Genomic DNA, 23,878 nt, shown 5'->3' on the forward strand with positions numbered 1-23,878 from the left:
ATACATTTAAGTATGTAGTTTATGCTTATTTAAGAAACTATGCATACTCAAAAAAACCCTGCATAAAACTTATCCCTTAAACTCTTTGTATATATTTAATTATTGTTGTTCATTATGTTTTTACTTGAAACAATTATGGTGAACATTTCTGTAAACAACAAGGTAAATAACTCTTAGGGCTTTAATTTTTAAAAAGTCTAATCACAACCTTTTAATATTCATACTAACCCTATGAATTTTTTTATATTTTCTTCTTTTACTATCACTAAATAAACAGACACAGCTGTTATTAAACATACACATTTGGACTTAAAAGAAGACTTTGGAGTTCTCTGGGCATGCACTCCCCTGTAGTCTACTGGTTTGGACCCTTCTTTCTTAACTTTTTAAATAGTGAGTAAGAATTGTATATAGTCAAATAAAAGGCCTGAAACATGTAACTGCTAAACAGATGTTGAATCAAACATTAACTCTGGCAACATGGACTTTGAATAAGAATGGTTACCACAGAAATTCCAACTGGACTGTGCATAATCATTTACAACTTTGTTTAACTAACTTAACCTGGGAGGGAGGGACTGGAGAGACGGCTCAGTGGTTGAGAGTACTGGCTGCTCTTAACAGAGGGCCTGGATTCAAATCCCAGCACCCATATGGTGGCTAACAACCATCTGTAACTCCAGTTCCAGGGGATCCATCACCCTCTTCTGATCTCCATGGGGATTTCACGACATGGGTACACTTACATACATGCAGGTAATATACTCATACACCTAAAATAAAAAAGTACAAGCTGATTCATCTCTTTGCTTGTGCTCACTGCATTTTTGTACTATTGTGTGTGCTAAAGGCTTAAAAAAAAATGACAGTGCTGGGGATAGTACTTAGGGCTTGTCCTGAGCCATATCCCCAGCCCCCTGAGTGCTAAAAGTTTTTAATTCTCTTATTATGGACCTTATTAATCCTATCATTTAGATGGTAGCCTATGTAATTAATAAATGCTAACTGTTTTGAATAGAGTATCTGTTAATAGTGAAAATGCTCCCTTCAATTGAAACGTGAAATGATTTGAGTTGCATAATCTCTTATTCAAGAGGAACCTAGTTTTGTCCCCAGCACTGATACTGGGTGGCTTATCACGATCTGTAACTTGAGCTTGAGGGTATAACAACGTCTTCTGACTTCCTTAAGTACCTGTGTGCCATATAACATGTATGGCATACATTCATACACACACATGCACATAAATAATAAAAAATAAGATAGATCTTCTAAAACTTTCAAAAAGAAGAAAAAAGGTAAGTTAACATTATCTTGTGACCATTTGTGTCTTATTGCTTAAGATATGGCTGATTATTATATACAGAAGTCTTCTTAGAAGTATTGAGATTATGCAAGCCTTACAGAATGAAGTAGAAGTTATAATTGTATTTAGAAGAGATTCTAAAGTTTAAAATTATAACTTTTCTTATTATAAAATTAAATTCTGAGAAAAGTTAGTCAATTGAATAAAAGTATGCACATATCACAAATCAGGGGCTGTTTCTTTAAACCTTGTAGAAATCCAGTTTACATAATTGAATTTTAAATTTCCCATAGAAATAAATGCAGGAGACTTACATTTTAAAATTTTTACTCATAAAGAAATCCTGTTGCTTTTAACTTTTACATAAATCAATAGAAAAAATCAAACTCACCATATTTTATTTTTAAAATAATATGTACAGTGTTGTTACTACTGACCACTGGTTGATTGTTAATTAATACACCATGTGGGAATTAACAAAACAAATCCATTTCTTCATGGAGCTCATGAGCTCAGATGATTAAGACTAGAAACAGGTAGATTGAATGATGTTATTAATAAGGAAGAGAAAAATGTACCTTGGGTGTCTGACTCACACTAAATATATACCCCTTAGAAACCAATTACTGAACCATGTGGAATAAGAAAAAAAAAAGTTAGTAATAGGACTGTTTAACACAAGTTCATTTACATTAAATATTAAGAGTCATTATATTCTATTTTTATGTTTGAAATAATTATACATTAACCTTCAGAAATCAGTCTTCAAATATGTAGCTCTGTCTTTAAATGAAGGGTTGAGATGTCCTATTACTATTCAACCTTGTCAGAAGAAAACGGATAGTAATTCATAAGAAGTTTCAGTAGGCTTGTGGATCCATAAACCATTTGGAGGTATACAGGTCAAAAACATTCCTCCTAAGTCTTGTGATGTTGTGCTGGCACTGGGCCATTTACATCTTTTAATGAGCTTCTTGTCAGTCATACTTCAGAACTTCCAATCACATGAATATAATTTGTTTCTGTTTGTTGAAGTCACTTGCTTTGTTTTTTTTGGTTTTTACTGCCCTAGATCCAACCCAGAGCCTTTGTGTGCTGGACATCACCTTGCCACTGAGCTATAGCCCAGCCTGGGCAACTGGTGGGTTCAGATTTTAACTTTTTGAAAAAGCATTCTTTCAGCTCAAATTTATATGTTGTCTTTTAGGAATGCTCTAATCATATACTGCTGCAAGTATCTGAATCGAAACAAGTAAATATTTTCCCAAAAAGAAACTCTAGAAAATTGTGTTACCGTTTTGTTTAAATAACAGCAACAACAAATTGTATTGAATATAAAATTGATTACCTGTCATGTGTGGTTTTTCTTTTGTTTGGAATTACTGTAGATGATTTTCCATTTTTATTACTGAGTTGGAAAAAAATTATATTTTGGGACAAGGCTGTAATTCCTTGAAGTATACATAAATTATATATGTATTTCTTCAAATCATAAAAATAAGCAATATACCCTTAAGAGAAAGAATTCATTTTGATTTAGAAAAAGCATTTAAAAATTGTTTTCTAGCATTTTTTTCATAAGAAAGTGGTAGAAGATTATGAAAATACAACAAGAATAATGTGAATGGTGTTTATGCAATTTTGAGGTAAAACATAGAAAGTAATCTTTTCTGCAAGGTTGTTTTAATAAGTACACGTCTTTTGTTGATATCACAAATGAATATGTTGATTAGGATCTTCCCTCTGATATCTTGGCATTCATAGTCATGCTGGGCCTGGAGAGATAGCTCAGTGGTTAAGAGCACTGGCTGCTCTTGCAGGGGACCCGGGTTTGCTTCCCAGCACCCAAATGGTGGCTAACAGCTGCCCATAACTCCAGTTTCAGGGGATCTGATAGCCTCTTCTGACCTCTTAAGGGTGTCACACAACACTGGTGCAATTACATACATGCAGGCAATATACTCACACACATAAAAAATAATAAATACAATATTAAAAATTCTTGTGCTAAAATAGTGTGGGCATCTAGACATGGTTTCTGAACACAGTCTTTGCTAAGACATTGAGCAGTGTTGACTACCCCTGCTGCTTGGCATGTTGTACCTATATGCCTTTGTTTTCTAGATCCATCTGTTTCCTTGGGGAATGCTTGTGTAAATGAGAATGTTCCATGTGACTTTGCAACTTCCACCTCTTGTTTTGAGGGAGGAAAAGTTGCAGTGGATTTTTATAATATTTACATTTAGCTCTCTTTCTAGGGGAATGAAAGATATGGTAGTTGGGAAAGCCAGGGATAATGCCGCTTGATTGAACCAAACAGATGAAAACAGTTTACTTTTTAGAATGTGGGTATTTCCTTTGTTTGAAATAATTACAGATCATGAAAATGTGGTCCTAATGAACTTGCTGGGGGGGGGTTCTCTGGTGAGTTCGTTTAAGATGTCATTCCATAGGAAAGGGAGAATTTATTTTTTGGACAGTCTGTTCAGTGTGGTGCTGTTTTTCCCTCGGTGTCTCACTTGAGTCAGAGATTCAGATCTTGGGCTGATGTCTCACCCTTGCTAGGCACACAGAATGGGGGATGCGGTCACAGAATATCATGGGAGAGAAGACTTGGGCCTTTAGATACGACCTGTTCTAGGTTAGAAATCTAGATCTGTAGTTGATGACTGAAGACAAAAAGACACATACCCCTTTGGAAATTTGTTCCTTTTTCTGTAAAATATATGCAAGGCAGTAACCCATAGGTTGTTGTAATACTTTAATATAGAGAGAGTCTCCTGCAGATTGTAGTGAACAGGTCACTTTGGGGACTTTTCAGTCATTGATTAATATTATAAAATAAACTTGGTTCTTTGAATGATGCAATGTGTCTATTCTTTTACCAAAAGCCAGTAACGGTGCTTGCTAAATACTTGTTTTGTGTGGGCTGTAATAAACTGTGTGTAATAAACTGAATTTGTTCACTTCTTGTTGCCGAGTTCTTTCACATGCAAAGTTACCTTTAACTTTGTACAATTGCTGTCAAATGAGCTCAGTTTAATAGAAATTTGGCCTGTCTCAGAAACAGGAGTATAAGATATATTCTTATTTCTGATTTTGGTGGAAAGCATATATAAAATAATTTCTTTGGGAGAGTTGTCAATCCAACAGCATATGAAAGTATTAGTAAATGATGTCACCATAGATAAGATGAAGAAAAGAAACCTGTTTCAGTGTGATGGGGATGCTAGGAACCCTGTTGGTTGGTTATGTTTAAACTGCCTAGAGACTATCAGATATATTCTTTTGATGGATTCTCTTTATTAAAAAGACTGGCAATTTTTTCTTTGGGTAGTTTCTCCCTGTTTAAAGTGGTGGGAGAAAACTTATTTCATACTAAGTACAAAAAAACCCTGTCCCTCTGTGCTTTTAGGAAGTTAGACTTTTTTAAATTTGGAAAACATCCGAATGCATTGCAAAGTATATGTCTCTGTCGGGGCGTTGGGGGGGTTGGAGTTATTCATCTAATAAAACTTTATGAAGCTGCTTCTTTGGGCTGATGAGTATTACATATTCTACATGGTACAGCATTAATCCAGTCTTACAGAACTTGGGCTTAGCTGACTTTCACTTGCAATCAGAATTTATTAATTTTGATTGATCACTATTCAGAATGTTGTGATTTACAAGAAGCCATTTGTTTATCTTTGCTGCTTTTATGTATATAGTGTGAACACATTTCGTAGCTTGCCATTGTGTTTGCAATCAAGAATTTCCCAACAGTAATTAAGGAAACAGGAAAGCCAGTGTTTTCTTGGAGATCTTTAGATTATAGTTTGTGCTAATACTTTGTGTTTGGCTTTCAAATTCATTGTGATTTTTCAGTTACAATCACATGTTAAGATTTTTACAATTTCTTTGTCTGAAATCATTGTGTTTACTATGGGATGGACTGTACTTATGAGGATATTTAAGTAATAGAAATGGGTTAGTTCCAGACCACTTTTTCTTCAGATAAAGAGGATTCTATAGAAGAATAAAAACGATAGTGTCTGGAGAGCTATGTATATTTAAATCTTTAGTAAAAAGTAAAAGATCTGTACAAGCTAAAGAGAAAGATATGTGTTTATACCTTAATACTTTCTGGATTCTTATTTACTTAATTTTTTTTCTGCTTTAAACTTTTTAAAAAATATTTTTATTGAGTTTTTGTGTATTTCATATAATAGAACTTAAATTTAAACCTCCTTCCCCCATCTGCACCTCCCTCAAAGTCCCCCCCAACCAGATTTCATTGATTATGCCATATGTGTTAAGTCCTATCTGGTCAAGCATTTGTACCCAGATGTCCCTTGGTGCAAGTTCATCCCATTGGAGTCTAGTCAGCTTGTCTAGAGATCTTAAAGAAGATCTCTCCCTCACCCAGCAGTAAGCAGTTGCCAGTAGTTCCTAGGCTAGGGTTGGGACTTGCTTTCCATTTTCCTCATGCTGTGCTGAGTTGGCATGGGTCTTGTGCATATTGTCACCATTGTTGCGAGTTTATATGAGCAAGTTTCCAGTGGCCTGAGAGCCTGTTTCCTTATGTTCATGCACCAACCCTGCCGCTTACAATCTTTCTGGCCCCTCTTCTGCAGTGCCCCTGAGCCATGGGTGGGTGAGGTTTAATAAAGTTGTCCTATTCAGGGACACCCTCTTTTCAGTCTCTTATTCTCTAAAACTTCTCCAGTTGTGTGCATTGCACTTTGTTGTATGAGGAAACTTCGCTGGCGAGAGTTGAGGGATGTATTAGTATTCTCTCTCCCCCGTTTCGCTATGGTTCATTAGTTGTAGATGTCGAGGTTCTGATGTAGATGTGTCACTTAGGGATGGGCATCTCTCAGACATATATTCTCTGTGTGAGACCAGTTGTGGAACTCTGTAATATCCTCTATCTGTTGCCAAAAGAAGCTTCTTTGATGAGTGGTGTACAGTATACTGTCAGGGTAGTAGGCGAGATTCTTATTTATTGAGGGAATTGCTAGTATGACTCCTGACATGTACCACCTGATTCATGGTATTCTCCCTTATTGCTGCCATTTTTAGAAGCTAGATAATAAACCAGGAAACACCTGCTTTTTAATCTGCAAATGCTTGGATGAACTTTAAAAAATCAAGTATTAGCCCATGATTCCCTAAAGATTTGTTAATGTGTAGGTCAAATTCTGTAGTATACCTGTGCACACATACACTATAGAAGTTCCTAAATTATAGTTAGCTAAGTTTGTCAAATGAAATTCTTTACCTTGGTAAAACACAGTGAACCTGCAAAGTCAGGAGGCCAGTTTGCCTGTCATGTCTATTACATTGGATCCAGATTTCGTTTTAGCATCTTAACCTGGGAATGTGTATTTTTACAATATTTTAACAGTAAAATCTTATTTACTAAATATTATAAATATACAATTTGTGTAAAGAGAGGTGTTTCTACAATAGCAAAGTACTTTAGAAAGACTCTTAATGGGTCACCCCAAAATGTGCTATTGAATTAGATTTAAATGAAGCAATTAAAATTAATCAAAATGATAAAAAATTATCTAGGTAGTTATTCCAACTAGTATTTGTCAAAACTTTTAGCTGGGAAAGTTATTTTAGAAAATTCACTTCAAGAGATTTTCTTTCTCATTATCATTGGTGTGATTGATTCCAACCCACACCTCTCCCCAGCATAGATTTAGCACACACAGACTAATGACTGAATATTGTTTAATATTTGCCAAAGTCCATATTTGATTACTGAGATTGCGACTTGAAAGTAACTTTTGCTTTCACTTCTGGATTATAATCTGTGTTCCTGCTTGCTTGGAAGGTAGTATATTCCCACTATTTATTATGCATATATACACATATTTTAGTAGTTATGATTCTTATGTTTATTATTTTGGTTCTTAGACATTATGCTTTTGAAAACTAATAAAGCACTTGGATAAACCTTTTAACTCCTTTAGGATAAGCATTTCTTTGCATTTATTTGTCAGAATATAATAAAATTTGGAATGGGAAATTTTTATCTTTAACAATAACACTTTCTTTGCATCTTTATGAACAAGTATTTAACCTCTTAAAAAGTATAAATAATGCATATTAATAATAAGCATAAATATGAGAGACAGGGTCTCCCTATAGTCACAGCTGGCCTGGAACTTGCTATGTAGACTAGACTGGCCTCACCACAGAGATCCTCTAGCCTTTGCCTTCAAAATGCTGGGATTAAAGATGTTCACCATCATGCCTGGCTATACTTAGTTTTTAATGTGTTAATGAAAATATGTTCTATGCCTCTCTATGATTGTTAGAAAAATAAATGATAGTATCAATCAGATTTTTATTGCCTTTTTGTTTTGTTCTGTTTTGTTGTTTTTGGAGACAGGGTCTCTGTAGCCCTAGCTGGCCTAGAACTCACTATGTAGACCAGCCTTGAACTCACAGAGACCACCTGCCTCTGCCTCCCTCCTGAGTGCTGGGATTAAGGGCATGCACCACCACGCCCGGTTAGATTTTTATTGCCTTTAAAAAATATATATTTTACTTTCATTCATTCATTCATTCATTCATTCTCTCTCTCTCTCTCTCTCTCTCTCTCTCTCTCTCTCCCTCTCCCCCCTCCCTCTCCCCCTCTCCCCCTCTCCCCCTCTGTGTCTGTGTGTGTGTGTGTGTGTGTGTGTTGGGTGTGTGTGTGTTGGGTGTGTGTAGGTTAAAAACAACTTTGTGGAGTCTGATCACCCCTTACACCTTTAAATGAGTTCTAGGCCTGGAACTCAGGTTGTCAGGTCCATCTCATCCATCCCTTTTATTGCCTTTTTAGACTGATTTTGTATGTTACCCCAATTTTCCATATAAGTCAACAAACATATAGTGCAAAGGAAGCTTTGGGCAGAGGTGGTTAAGTCCAGCTGCTACTGCTCTTATTACTTACGGGGCAGAAAGCTCTGAATGGGACTTGAGGACTGGAATATGGTTTCATAGTTTTAGTTTGTTATTGGGATTAATTCTTTGGTAACTTCTGTAGACATTTGTAAACTGTTTTAGGGAATTATTGACAAAAAGAATAGTATTTTGGGATTCCAAATGCAAAATAATAGTCACATTTTCTGTGGGAAGATGAGCTTTCATTTGGTGTGGTGTAGGGCCTGTTTAACTTAACTTCAGCATTTGTTATGGGACATATGTAAGAAATATGATTTTAAATCTGTAGACACATTTTTCTATTCTGTATCCTGTTCTATGTGACGATTCTGAGAGAGAAGGGAAGGGGGGAAGAAAGGAGGAATGGAGGAAGAGGTGTGTTTATGTATTTCAAACTCATATTTGTACATCTTTTTGTATAAAATATTTTTCAGGGAAATTGAGGGGAGGATATATTTTCATAAAGAACTTTCTGCTTTGATCAAAAGCAAAACTAATGCAGATTTAGAGTTGAAAAGTTAGTGCTAAACTTTTGGGCTGCTTTTAAGATTTGTTTTATCCACTAGTTTTTCTGAGGTCTTCTTAATATACATGAATTTCACTGACCTAGGGAGAACATTGAGGAAATGTATTGCAATTTATAGTTTCCATAAGAGTGTCTTATTAATGCTAAGTGAATCCTTGCTGTGTGTTGGGCACTATGATAAACCAGTGGTTCTCAGGCTTAGTTGCATTTTATAGTCATTTGGAGGAAATCTTAAAAATCTCCACAAGACAGTTAAGTCAGGATTTCTGGTCGTAGAATCTAGGCTTAGCATGTTCTTAAACTCTTAGATGAATCCAAGTTTGAGAATCACTGTGATAGATAAGGAGAAACATCATCCACTTAACCTTCTTAGCAACCCCATGACTCAGGATATATTATCTAATTTGGCATTGAAGTTCCAGTGAGATTACAGAATCAAATAACTAGTGCAACCCACTGAAATCTTCATCCCATCTGTAGCTCTTGGTGACTAATAGATGTTTCCTGTCCTCTCATCACTCTCCTCCCACCCTTAGTCCCTTCCCCTCCCTTCTCCTTTCCTCCCTTTCTCCTTTCTTCCCTTTTTGTGGTGTTTTGAGAATAACTTTCATTTTATAGTCCATCCTGGCTTAGAACTCACTGTGTATCCCAGGTTGGCCTTGAACTTAACTCTTGTTTGGGCCTCTAGAGCGTGTGGATTACAGATGGAAGCCACTATGCTCAGTTTCATTTTTCCTTTGTAATTTAAAGGTTCCCCCTCCCCACCCCCCATCTCTCTTGCCTTTCTGGAATATCTGAGTGTTGTCACTAGAAGACTAATGTTTGTCTTTAGTGAGCTAAGTATTTTTATTTTTTCTGTGCTACCATCCTCAAAGCTACTTACTATTTCCAGAAAGAAAAGGAAAGAAGGAAGGAGATACTATGTTAGGTAAAGCCATTGTTTTTAAAAGTAAATATTAGAATAAGAGTTTGTTATCTTAGAAGTATTTAGGAGTAGGACTTGGGTGATTGCTCAGTGGGAAAAGTGCTTACTGTATAAGCATGAGGAACTGAGTTTGGATTCTTAGCATCCACATAAAAGCAGGGTGCATATTTGTAACCTTAGTGCTGCTGGTGGTGGTGGGAGCAGGTGGATCCCAGGGACTCCTTGACCAGACAGTCTAGCTGAAACAATGCACTCCAGGTGAGAAATCATCTCAAAAAATAAGGTGGAGAACAATACAGGAAGATAATGTCAGCATCTGGTCTCTACAAGAGAGCATACCTGCACATACCTGTGCACACACAGAACACATGCACACATATGTGAAATTCTTAGGACATACTGCTGTTGACTCTCCATAATTCATGGGTTCTGTGTCCATGAACCCAGTCCACAATATTTTGGGGAGAAAATCTTGTTCAAAACATCTAAAATATTTTTTTTTAATATTTCCTACATAAGACAGTTAAACCACTATTTACAGAACATTTACAGTGTATTAGGGATTATATTTAAATCATTTTGATTTAACACATAAAGGAGGAAGGGGCATCTTCTGATTTTGGTATCATCTGTGGGCTGGGCCTGGAACCAGTACCATGAAGAGACTGCAAGATGACTGTTAGCTTCTCAACTTATATTACTGTGCCAGAGTTTTTAAAAGCTATTTATTTCAAATACAGAAATAAAATGAAGAATAGAAACAAGTATTTTGAGATTATGATAGCTGATACATGGGTCTCTGGGTTCTTGATTTCTTGAAGGAATTAATTTGGTCAAGAGACATTTTGAGCAGAAGTTTATTTAACAAGGATAAGCAAGCAAAAGCAGCACTTAAAAAAAAAAAAAAAAAAAAAAAAAAAAGACTAGAATATGCTGCCCCTGGGCAGGGAGAAGCAGTGTGGGTTTTGCATTATGAGGTTTTGTTTTGTTTTGTTTTGTTTGTTTTTGTTTTTGGTCTTTTTGAGACAGGGTCTCCCTGCAGCCCCAGAGGGCCTGGAACTCACTATGTAGACCAGGCTGGCCTTGAACTCACAGAGATCCTCCTGCCTCAGCCTCCCAAGTGCTGGGACTATAGGCGTGCTCCTCCACACCCTGCTCTACAGTATGAGTTTTAAAGAAGCTTTTTGTTTGTTTGGTTTTTGTTTTTAAAAAACTTTATTTAGAATTTCATACATGACTATAAGGTGTTTTGATCAAATCCACGCCCACTCCCTCCCCTCCAACACCTCCCATATCTCCCCCTTCACGATTTTCTGAAAACTTCGTGTACTTTCTTTCCTTTCCTTTCCTTTCCTTTCCTTTCCTTTCCTTTCCTTTCCTTTCCTTTCCTTTCCTTTCCTTTCCTTTCCTTTCCTTTCCTTTCCTTTCTTTTCTTTTCTTTTCTTTTCCGTTTCATTTCATTTTCTTTCTTTCTTTCTTTCTTTCTTTCTTTCTTTCTCTCTCTCTCTCTCTCTCTCTCTCTCTCTCTTTTTCTTTCTTATGGGGCTTTTTGCTACTCTAACATTACCCCCTCTGAAGAGGTAACCCTAAAATCTATTAGGGATTAGATAAGAGCTCCTAAATACTTTTGGCACTTTTGGCCTTTGGAACAGAGGATGTTGCTAAGAGGCCCAAGGACATTTTGACTTTTTAGCCAAGAAACTAGCACTTTTCTTTGGGGTCTTTTTATCCTAACTGCCTACATTCCTACCTCCTATTCTTATCATGCCATCCTCTGAAGGGGTTTCCCAAATTATTGATAGGGTATCTGGCTCCCTCCATGCTGAACAGGTATGTAGGGTGAGGCAATTGGAATACCCCTTCAGCAGGGCTATCTAAAAGACTCCCAAATTGCATAACTCTTATCTGTAGATAGAAAAGGTCCTTGACTGGTGAAAAGGGGATCTGAAGGAGAAGTAGAGGCAAGAGTAGTTAGCATTAAAAGTTCTAGACAGGGAACCAGAAAAAAGAGAAAGGGGAAAATTTCAAATGTTCATATCAGAGTCCATTGGGATTTCTTGATGAGAGCTTCCAAAAGCATCCCTCTATTGGGTTCCTCCTTATTTTCTTTTGTCTGCCAAGGCTGGACTCAAGAGTGATGGATTCAGGATTTGTTTTCAAGCACTTTGATAGCTGTTGGAGTGGTTAGAATCAGTGTCAGTTCCCTCTCAAAGGTTTCTAGATAGAGGGAGAAAACAAATTTGGCCATCATTTTAGAACAATAGTAGGCTATCTCCTTAGCTGCAGGTGTGCACTACAGTATTACAAATCAAGATTTGAAGTCTTACATTTGAGCAGTATTACAGATCAAGATTTGAAGTCTTACATTTGAGCAGTATTACAAATCAAGATTTGAAGTCTTACATTTGAGCAGCACTTTCTGCTTAGAAACAAATTCATCAGTGAGAAATAATTGTCGAAATAACATTTATATGGACTTAAGCCTAATGTCTGGGAAATGTAATCCCTTGAACTCTTAAAGAAATATACTGATCACTTTAATCTTTGGTTATACTTTCCTTTTGGGTGTTTAAGACCATTTAGTTGGCCCAAATCAATTCATTTTTACTCTTCAGGTCGTTGGAGGATCTGTTCCTCAGGGGTCACATGGGCTTGGGAGGAGCCCCTGGCTCCTTTCTTTTACCAGTTCCACCTATGTGAAGATAAGTCAAAGGTCCTGCTCAACCATGCTTGGCTTCGCTTGGAAGCATGGAGGAAATGATTCCTCTGTGTTGACCCTCCTCTTTGTAGACTGGACATTGGTTCACATCCATCTGGTGGGGTCTCCATGGCCTCTCTGAATAGGAGGACAGGTGACTCACCACAGTTACAGGACATTTTGAGACACTCCATAGTCCCCCGGAGCTTAGTCAACCTTGGAGGGCAAGGAGCAAAAACTGTCCTTTAAGTCCCTCTGACCAGGTTAGTATAGGCCTCAAAGTATGGCTGTTAAACATTCATGAAGGTTACTTCCACCAGTCTGGTACTTTTAATTACCATGTGCTATGTAGATAATGCTTGGGCAAAAACCAAACGTTCTCAGATAAACCTTGGCTAGACATATATTTGGTCCTTAAACTAGTTGACTAAACTATGGCCTTAGAAATTTTAAGATTATATATATATATTTTTGTCTCATCCTTTATATATCATAGCAAACCTACACAGACCTTCATCACTTGCTTAGACATTCTCATTTTTTCTGTCTACTTTGTGAAATATCTTCATTACCATATCCTTTTAACATCTTTTATATTCTCATTTTCTTTTTTAATAATTATGAGACATAATAACATTAACAAATAAATTTACCATCTGTTTTGAGAATTCTTTTCCTGGGATACTAAGCAATGCTTATCCCCTTTTAAGGTTCTAGTGTCAAACCAGTGTTTGATTAAAGGTTTCCTGGGGAACCAATGATTTACTGAGTTTACTTACAGAGATGACTGAGGGGCTGCTGAGGTGTATGAGTGACCTGGGGGTGTGAACACTTATGAGATGGGTGGCATCTTCATGCAGTAAAGTGACCCTTTTACTGACCTGAATCATGGATCTCCCTTTTAGGGTATTTCCTCCCATGATCTCTCAAAAGGGGAAAGGTATCAGAACCACAATGCAAGTGACACTGCCGTGCTGCCAGGTCTTTTGAGAATGTTGAACCTTTGTGAGTGCACACGTGCCAGTCAATGCCTTGCTGTCTTAGCTTCTGACACATGGGGAATAACCAGGGTGCAGTTTCAAGGACACCTAATCACAGAGGGGTGCTCTGACCATCAGGAGACACAGCTACTAAGGTGCAGCTGCAGTTTGCCTCAGTCACCTCATCCTTAGCTAACTCCTTCCTGTGGGGTGGTCTGGGATGGTCCCATACTGGAACAGGTGGAGGCTTCCTGAGAAGCCACTTTTACAGTTCACTCTGTGTTAGATGCAAGAATATGTGAAAACACAGCAGAGTCTTATGTTCCCCATGGGGGGCTTCTTGGGGGCCAGTGAGAGCCTATCAGTCCTGAGTCAGGCCTTGTTGGCATTCCTAGGGCCCTGTCCTCTTGAACCCAGCTGCAAGCATTTCAACCCCAATACTCCTTTTAACTCTAACATTTGTCTTTACCATAACAATATTGACAATATTATGATATGAATAAATATTGAAGCAATTTCCCCACAAATCAGATCATCACAAAGGGAGAGACTGGCTAGACAGAGAGTTATTAAACTTCAGGATGTCATCAGCTTGCTTCCATGGTGATCATTAAACTTTTTCTCATCAGGGTTATTCTTAGGATGTTGTATTTCTTTTATTGTAATACAAATTGGACTGCTTCATGGAAAGTTATTTAGCAAGTTAATCTGAAATTTCTAGTTGAGCCAAAGAAAAATAGATACTGTGCTGCTCCCTCACCCAGCCACTGTGTGTATGAATATAGAGTGAGTTTAGCTGAGTGTATGTGCATTTCTGCACACACACAGACATGTGTATGTATGTAGCTGTATATGTGTATAAGGGGTAAGATGAATTAGAGCTGGCCATATGCATAGTAAAGATACGAAACTATGGGGCTGGAGAGATGGCTCAGTGGTTAAAAACACTGACTGTTCTTGCAGAAGACCTGGGTTCGAATCCCAGCACCCATATGGCAGCTAATGCCTGTCCATAACTCCAGTTCCAGGGGATCTGACAGCCTCATCTGTCCTCCACGGTCATTGCATGACACAGGTGCGCTTACCGACATGCAGGCAATACACTCATAAACATAAAATAAAAATAAATAAAATATTTAAAGATATGAAATTATAATAAAGCATGAGAACTGCTCTTGAGGTAGATCAGGATATGTATAGTTTTGTAGTGCAGCTACACAGCACATAGAAGACATTGAGCTGTCTGATTTCATTCAAGGAATACCAACTTTTGAGGTGAAGTGTAAATGAAGTTAAAAGTACATGTTACCCACAGGACCTGTGTATTGCAGGAGTTAGAATAGAGAGCAGGCTGTGCTTTTCTGGGTTTGTGACAACTGAACTACAGCAAAAGCTCTGTCTTCTCATGCTAAACTATCTACGGAGGCCATCTGACACAGATACCTTATTGCATTTCCGTGCACGCTTTACGTGACTGTCATGTTCCTAAAGGGAGCGAAGAGGGAAGAATAATGACCTAATGAAAACTGTATTTTAATAGATTTATCCTTTTTTTTTAAACAAAGGGTTTAAGCTTGTTATGTATGTGTGTGTGTGTGTGTGCACGCGCGTGTGCACATGTGCATGGGCTTATGTATACTGTGTGTGTAGGTGCCCAGAAAGGGCAGAAGAGGGTGTTGGATACCCTGAAACTGGAGTTATGGAGTTGCGAGCTACCTAATGTGAATGCTAGGAACCAAACTCTGGTCTTCTACAAGAGCAGCAGCTCCCTTCACTGCTGAGCTGTCTCTCCAGCTCCCAGTAGAATCATTCTTTATGAAATAATAGAGCATACTCCAAAAAGGTATTGATTAATCAGAACAATAGAAAAATTATGATAATGGTTTCTGTCTCGCTGATCGTTTCTAGTAGATGCAGTGGTGCATCTCTGAAGCTGTGCTATGTTACATGAAGCCTGTGCTGTTTTATTCTGTGCGCCGTTACTTGTCTCTTCTAAACTTTTTCTGCCCTACTATAAAAAGGTTGGAGAGGAGCTGTGTCTACTGTGGATTTTGCCCTCTTTGTTGACATGGTGATGGGTGTGACAGATCAGTAGCTGTTTTGGGAACAGAAGGAGCTACATGTGTCCTATACATATCTGTGAAGAAAAGATTGTAAAAGAATTTAGGCATGATGTTAATGCCTGTAATTCCAACCATTCAGAGGCTGAGTCAGGAGAAATGGCATGAGCATGTGCCTGGGCTACAGAATGAGACCATGTTTAAAAACAAAGAATTTAAAGTAAATAACTTTCAAGTGTAAAACAGTAAACCTTCCAAGCAAAGGTTCTTGGAAGATGGGGTATTTGAAGTGATGTAGACCATTACTGGACTGCAGGAAAAAGTTCCATAAAGACAATTCACAGCAGATACTTTCGAGCATAGAAAGTCTGTTGAGTTACCTCTGACTGGCTCTGGGCAGAGTTGTATGCACTGTGGTCCTCTTCCTTACTGGTGGGGTGAAGCTGGGCTGAAGCTTCTGGCTCCAGTGGAGTGGATTTGTTTCCCAGATCACTGTAGTGGCTTTTGGCCACCCCTAGTAATACATTTCATTTAACTCAGTTTACCATAAGATTTTAATCAATACACAAAAGAATTTATAGCTGTTTAATATTTTTCAACCAAGTCTATGAAATATAGTATTTCTTATTGATATCTCAATTCAGATACTGTATTTTTGTTGAAAATACTTGATCTGTATTTCAAGCCATAAAATTTATAGTTAGAAAATATAAATATATACTCAGTTTGCTCCAAATATAGCTAAGCATTTTCAATTGATGACTCTCAACTATAAATTTTTTAATACAAATGAAAGTTATATAAACCAAAAGTGTAATCCGCGTTAGTCCTGTGAGTCATATGTGAGTTGCTGAGTAGCCACAGAGCTGTCTTATGCATAGCAGAGTCAGAGACTTGGCTGCAAAAGGAATGAGGGAAATAAAGCAGTCCTTGGAAGGAGCAGGGAAATCAAAATGAAGACACTGGTAGTCTGTATGTGTACACTGAGAAAGGGTTAAAGATGCCAGAACCTGAAGATTACTATCCATCCTCCACACACAGGCTTATCTACCAAAGAAATTATATCTACACTGAATGTGTATAGGCTTTTCCTCATTATTCTCTAAAAAAATACAGTGAACAGTTGTTTATATAACATTTACATTGTGGTAAGTATTATAATTGAGGGTTTGAAGTGTACAGGAGGATGTGTGTAGGTTATATGCAAATACTACATCATGTAATTTAGGACTGAAGCACCTGTAGACTTTGAGATCTGCAAGGAGTTTTTAGAATCGTTTCCTGTGGATAATGTGGAATGACTGGAATTATATCATCAATGGACTTGGGTGAGGGGCGCTGTAGTACAAACTGTCCCATGATAAAGGATGGCTTGCGGTAGGGACCTAATGTTCCAGGTGCTGAAATATAAAATAATTGAGTGTGGGAAATGCAACCCAGAAGATTATCAAAATTGTTATTTTTAGTTTATCATTCTGTTCATTTTTTCCTAGCGCATTTGCCAAGTGCGAGAAAGGCACTTGGGTATAGAACCCTTTTCTGGGCTTTTACTTCCTGTGAGCCCCAGAGGAGACCCATTCCTGCCTGAGGCCAGACATGTCAGAGGACAGGAAGAACTTCCCAGCAGTGGGATGGGGCCGTGTCCATGTCACTCTTTCCAACAAATGTTGCCTGCAAATGAGCTCAGCCACTATGATCTGACCAAGTTCTACTGATCTTATGTCTGTTTTCAGTGACTAAACAAAATTATTCCCAAATCTTTGAATGGTAGAGGTAGCAGGTATTTTGGAAAGAAGGCAGTGGCCACATAGAACACTTTTGGGACCCAGCAGGACATGCTGCTTCCCCAGCCTCTGTGGGGTGCCTGGGTAGGTGCTTTCCTCCTTAGATTGCCCTTGTTAAGCCTGAGGAGATTGGCTTTCATTGGTGGTTGTACCGTGGTCTTCTGTGCCTTGGAACAGACTTTTTCACTTCTGTAAAGCACAGGAAAAGTGCAGTGACAACTGCCTCGTGAGGTTGAATGTAAAATTTTAAAAATCATCTGCGCAGGGCTTAGCAGTAGATAGTCAAAAATTGCACGGTTTTCTTCCTCTGCTGCTTGGCCTTTGCTCATTCTTTTTTTTTTTTTTTGGTGTTTTTTATTTTGTCCAAATGCTTGAACTCCCAAAAGAATGCTAGTCAATAGCTGTTGAGAGCCATGGCACTAGGGTCAGACAGCTTAGGTTTAAATTTGGGCTCCAGTGCTTGTTAGCCAAGGGACCTTAGCCAGTCTTATTCCCGCCCCTCCCCCCAGCAGCTTCTTCAGCAGCACTTTCTTCAAGGAGTGTTGTAAGGATGAGTTAGCACATGTGTAGACAGTTCTTTTCAGTTTTTGAGAAAAGGTCTTGCTATGTTGTCTCAGGTGTGTCAGACTTTTGCCTCAGCCTCCGAGCTGGCTGAGACTACAGATAAGTGCCTTCACAACTGGCTAGGACAATTTCCTAACACCAAGTCAACATTCAAGGGTTACCTCTGAGACGGGCTTTGCTGCTGCCACAGCTAGAGCTAGTCTCATCACCACGTCTTCCCTGCCATGATGGACCCTTAAACCATGAGCCAAAATAAACTCTTCTTTCCCTAAGTTGCTTTTGTTAAGCATTTGCCACAGCAAGGAGAAAAGTAATACATTGACTATATGAAATTATGTATTAGTCTCATTATGAAAATCAAATTTAATATGGAGATCATTTAAATAATACAATAATTTGGGCCAGCAAGATGACTCCACACTTACTGCCAAACCTGACTGCCAGGGCTCCAGTACCCACATGGTAGAAGGAGAGCAGTGATTCCTGCAAGTTGCCCTGTGCCATTCATTCACACACACATATATATATATATATATGAGTACACCTCTCTAAATAAATAAATAAAGTTTTAAAAATTAAATTAAAAATAATTTACACAATGATTTACTGCGGGTTGCTAATTTTAAGGCTTGATTAATTTTTGTCCTGATCTGGGGAAATTTTTTCTCTCCTATCTCTTCAGTATAGCCTTCTGTTCATGCTGAAATTTGGCACCGGTAGCCCTCTAATGAATAGGCACTAGTAGCCCCACTAGACCACTGGTAGGCATGAGTTGCTGTGAAAATCCGTTGGATTAAATAGTCCTCTTTAAAAGATGTGAGACACACTTTGAATCAACTCGGTGATAGTACTTGCCTAGCTTTGCTCAAGGGAGTTGATCCTCACAGTACCACAATGAATGTATCCATCAAGCAATGTGGAGGGGTGACTTTAATGACATTAACTACAATTTTAAAACATTAATTAAAACTAGGGGCTAGGGAGATGACTCAGCAGTTAAAGCATTTGCTGATTACATGTGAAAACTTGGGTTTCAGATCCCCAGAAGTCAGTCCCATAAAATGCTGAGTACGCATGGTGGCCTGCCTGTAATACCAGCCCCAGAAGGAAGGTAGAGACAGGGACTCTGAAGAGCAGGCTGGCTGTCAACATAGCCAGGAGTGTGACTTCTGGGATTGATGGAGAGAACCTGCTTCAGTGAGTAAGGTGGAAGAGTGATTTCTGACATTAACTTTGGGCTTCCATGTGCACACATGTCCAAACGTGTATTCACACATACAAACATGCACACACATACATGCATACCACAGACATGAAAAATAGGAGAAAAAAGATCACTAGTATTTGTAGTCTGTAGTTGTTATTGAATGCCTATATCTGTATGTCTTATTTCTCCTCAGTCCCTCTCCATTACTAGAAGTCCCTATGTCCTATGTTTGCATTTGGATATAACCTATGTTTCTTACATTTAAATTTTGGTAATCTGTATTTGACTATTATCACTGGACTTGGATGACATTCAGTTTTGTTATTGGTTCATATTATATAATTGAAAGATGAAGGACACTGGAGAAGTCAGTAGATTAAAAATACTTAAGGATTGGAGAGATGGGCCGCCCAGTGGTTAACAGCACTGGCTTATTTTGCCTCAGCGGGCCAGGGTTCAGTTCCCAGCAATCATTTCTAACTCCAGTTCCACGGCATCCGATGCCCTCTTCTGGCCTCCATTGGCATTACATGACATTGGTGTATACCATGCGAGCAAAACACAATCTCAAATTCTCTCTCTCTCTCTCTCTCTCTCTCTCTCTCTCTCTCTCTCTAAACTGTAAAATTTCTGTGTTAAAAACATTGACAATCAAATTTTAAAGTACTTAAAACTTTTGCTGATGAATAAAAAGTCATAAGTTGAAAGTCGAAGTCTTAAAGCTGTTAGGACTCAGGCCAAACCTAGCCCTCTTCTGGTAATCTTTTGCTAGATTAAGCTATGGAGTAATTGAACAGATACCCACACCCTCCATTTGTGAATGGTAACATTTGGGACCAGCACTGAAGGACAGGACAGGCTGCCCCATAGCTGAGTCTCCACACTTCTGTGCTCACTTTGAGCCTCCCTCTCTACTTCTGCACAGCCAGCGTCAGCTGCATTCCTTGCTCTGATTTTCAGTTACCCTCCTGCTTGGTGACCCTTCTTTTGCTTTGTATCTTGTTTTTTTTTGTTGTTGTTGTTCTTGTCTTTTCATTCATTGTTTCTTGACAGGGTTTCCCTAGTTGCAGCCCACCTGGAAGTCACGGTATGAACCAGGGAGACCTCGATCTCCCAGAGATCCACCTGCCTCTGCCTACCTTGGGCTGGGATTAAAGGTGCACGCCACCATGGCTGGTGTTGCTTTGTGTCTTTAATCTTCCTTTTTGAAATCCTTTGCCATTATGAGAGAATCTTAGTCTAATTCATAGATACTTTCACATTTTAGTACCAAAGGTGTGAAAAATACTTCTTTAACTGAAGAAATAAAAGGAGACATGAAGAAACTCAATAGAAATTCCATGTAAGTAACATTTTCTATCAACCAGTGGTTTGTTCTGCATTTCTTTTCTGATGTTAGTAATTAGAGGTGAAATTGCCTCACAGACCCAAAGCATCTTAGGAGACAAGCACCAACATTCACACAAGACAGCAGCATGCACACAGTGTGGAAACAGTGAGTCAGTTTATTTCTGGGTTTAGTAAATAGATTGTTCAAGAAGTTTGACTCCTCATGAAGGATTGCAGATACCATGTGTGAAGGTCGAGAGGATGAAGAGGATGGGCCACATGGATACCAGCAAATGCAGCATGTGGAGATGGTTGTGGTAGTTTTTGGATCTATTTATAATACAGTGTTGAAAGAATTTTTAAAGGTTGGATATATCTTTTTAGGAAAGGAGATTTTGAATTCCAGGGAGCTGAAAGAAATTTGACTTACAAGGGTGGGAAAACTTGGAGTCTTTCAGGATTCATTTCACTGCTGTTATAAAATAGTTATTTTCATCTGCTTTCTGATAAAGTTTCTGCTAATGTATACATAGACTATTGAGCTTAACATATTATCTTTGTACCAGCCACTTCACTGAATTCTTAGATTTTTCAGCTGATTCACGGGTTTATTATCTTCTTTCCCCTTTCTGTGGAATTTTATCTTAATGTTCCCATTCTAAGCAGTATCATTTTCTTTTGTGACTTTATTTGCTTTCTCTGCCTAGCATTTCAGTTGTTTTTAATCATTTCCTGTATATTTCAATTTCTTCACACCTAGTTCAGATTTTTCATATGTAAAACATTTCTTGATTCCCAAAAAGTTATTTTCTCTTCCCGTGACCTTTGCCAATACCACTGTGAGACTGAGACCAAAATTTAGGCTAATTTTGTATGTGTCTGTTGGTCCTGTAGTCCGTGAGTCCTTTAAAAATCAAACTTGAGTCATTCATCTTTATGGCTCCTGTACTTACCTGAATCTGGTACAGTAATGGTCTACTAGAGGATAAATGCGACTAAAATTTGTAATTGGGTAACATTTCCTCCAAGTATGTATATTTTATAAATTTCATATCTATAAAGAGAATGGTTTTTAAATTTAAAAAATTTATTTTCATTGCTATTGAGAGAAACTTTCTAAAATGCAATATGAATCTGATTAGACTACAAAAGATTAAAGACTTATTTTAGTAATTCGATGTACAAAGTACTTCTTACTATAACTAGTATACAGAGATGCTTGAATTTGTTAAGTTGTGATGTGGAAAAAACTGAATGGGTGGATATTATACTTAACTTGTATGTTTTCTATGCTTTCCAAGGAAGTAAGAAAGGTTAAATTAAAATTCATATTTTTCTGAGGGGAAAGAAGCAGTATTCTTTTGTCTAAAATGCTTCTTTTTAAATATAACATTTAAAATTTTAAAATTATATTTAATTTTGATTTGATCTGAACACATATGCATATATGAAATTCTTGATTAAAAAGTTCAAGTCATAAAAAAAGAAATGAAATTCTGATTCATACTACGGCACGGGAAACCCTCAAAATTATTATGGTAAGTTAAAAACCAGTCTTAAAAGGTCACATGTTGCATGATTTGATTCCCTTTGTATAACATGTCAAGAATAAGCAAATGTATGGTAACCAAAAGTCAGTTACTATTGCCTAAGCATGAGATAGAAGTGCAGTTGTAGAGCCATAGGTAAGGTGTATCAATTAAAAAATATATTTTAAAATGTATTTTTATTTTATGTATATTAGTGTACTTCTTGCATGTATGTAGGTGTGCCCATGTTGTGCCTTGTCAGCGGAGATCAGAAGAAGATGTCAAATTCCCCTGAAACTGGAGTTATGGATGGTTGGTTGTTAGCCGCCATGTGGGTGTTGGGAATTGAACTTGAACCCTGGTCCTGTGTAGAGCAGTCAGTGCTCTTAACCACTGACCCATCACTCCAGTCCCTAGGGTACTGATTCTTTTAAAAAATTCTTTTCCCTTCTGGGCATGGTGGCGCGCATCTTTGATCCCAGCACTTGGGAGGCAGAGGCAGGTGGATCTCTGTGAGTGCAAGGCCAGCCTGGTCTACATAGTGAGTTCCAGGCCAGCTGAGGCTACAGGAAGACCCTGCCTCAAAAAGACCAAAAAAAAAAAATATTTTCCCTTCTTGTTAGTGAAAATGTTCCAATAGTCGTTGAGTGATGGATGCCAAACTGTGTGAATGTACTAAAAACCATTGTATAGTACATTTAATGAATGAACTTTGTGGTATTCTCAATAAAGTTGTTTTGAAGAAAAAAATATTTAAATAAAACATAAATATATCATTCCTCAGTTATTTTTTTCATATTTCACTTTTTAAATAATCACCACATTAGGGCTTGAGAGATGGCTCCACGGTTAAGAACTCTGCTCTTGCAGAGGACCCAGATTTAATTCCCAGCATCCACATGGAGGCTATGAACCATCCTTAACTCTAGTTTCAGGGGAATCCTATGCCCTCTTCTGACCTCCACAGCATTGCATGACACAGTGCACTTGCATATATGCAGGCAATATACTTATACACATAAAATTAAAGAGAAGGAAACATAGCATCATTGAATTGGTTCTTGTAAGATTTTATTTTTTCATTACTGTTTTTGTTTTCAAGTAGTCTAAGGGATTGTCCTCATGGTGCTAAAATATTTATGATTTATTAAATAACTGTATTAGGTATTTTGTCACAGCAACAAGAAAAGTAACCAATACAAGTAACTTAAAGGAAGTATGTATTTTGGCTCACAGTTTGAAGGCATGGGGAAGCTTAATACAGCTAGTCACATTGCATCCTCAGTCATTGAATACTGACTCTGACTCCATTGTTTTCTCTCTAATGTTGAGTCTGGACCCCTGGTCCATGGGATGGTGTCACCCACACTCAGAGTATGTCTGCTTTCCTCAAACTTTTCTGGAAACATTCTCACAGACCTACCTAGAGGTCTGATTCTATTCTTGATCTTAGCCTAAAGGCCAGTGAGTGATTCCTCTTAAGCCATTCTAAATCTGTCTATATTGATTGTGAAGATTAACCATCACAAATCTATCCTTTGTTAATCTGGCAACCAACCACATCATTTTAAACCATAACATTCTATTCCTGGTATTCAAAGACTCATGGCCATCTCAAACACTAAAGTTCGTCTGTAAGAGCCCCCAGAATCTTAATAATTCTAGCGTTGTTCAAATGCCTGAAGTCCAGTGTCTCTTCTGAGACTCAAGGTAATTCCTTAATTGTGAGACCCTATTAAAAAAATCTTATTTTCTTCCAATAAACAATGGTACATAGTAAACATATCCACTCCAAAAGAGGGATAGAGGCTATGAAAGGAAAGACTGGACCAAAGCATGAAGGAAATCAAGCAGGGAACATATCAAATCCTACAGTTCCATATCCAGCTTATGGGAGTTGTGATGGCATCATCTGTTCAGGAGTCTTAACCAGCCCTGCTGTTTCCATTCCACCACCTACAGTATCCACAGCCTCTCTCTTGTGCTGGCTCCAGTCTGTGCCTTCAGCTTTCCCTAGTGGACATCCAACGTACTGCTATCTTCAGG

General features: G+C 37.9%; 1 protein-coding gene across 7 annotated transcripts in view; it reads left to right on the forward strand.

Annotated features, from left to right (window-relative positions):
• Positions 1-23,878, forward strand: part of Cobll1 (cordon-bleu WH2 repeat protein like 1) — a 168,771-nt gene that overhangs the window by 73,200 nt on the left and 71,693 nt on the right. The window contains exon 1 of one of the 7 annotated variants that reach the window (XM_029562412.1): positions 20,276-20,316. The exons of the other annotated variants lie outside the window; for them this stretch is intronic. Within the exon in view, the coding sequence (XP_029418272.1) occupies positions 20,291-20,316 (26 nt within the window). The 5' untranslated portion in view covers positions 20,276-20,290. Of the gene's footprint in view, positions 1-20,275; positions 20,317-23,878 lie in introns of those variants that run through there. 7 annotated transcript variants of the gene reach the window in all.

Source organism: Nannospalax galili, unplaced genomic scaffold, assembly GCF_000622305.1.
Source record: "Nannospalax galili isolate Female #2095 unplaced genomic scaffold, S.galili_v1.0 scaffold514, whole genome shotgun sequence".
NCBI classification, from domain to species: domain Eukaryota; kingdom Metazoa; phylum Chordata; class Mammalia; order Rodentia; family Spalacidae; genus Nannospalax; species Nannospalax galili.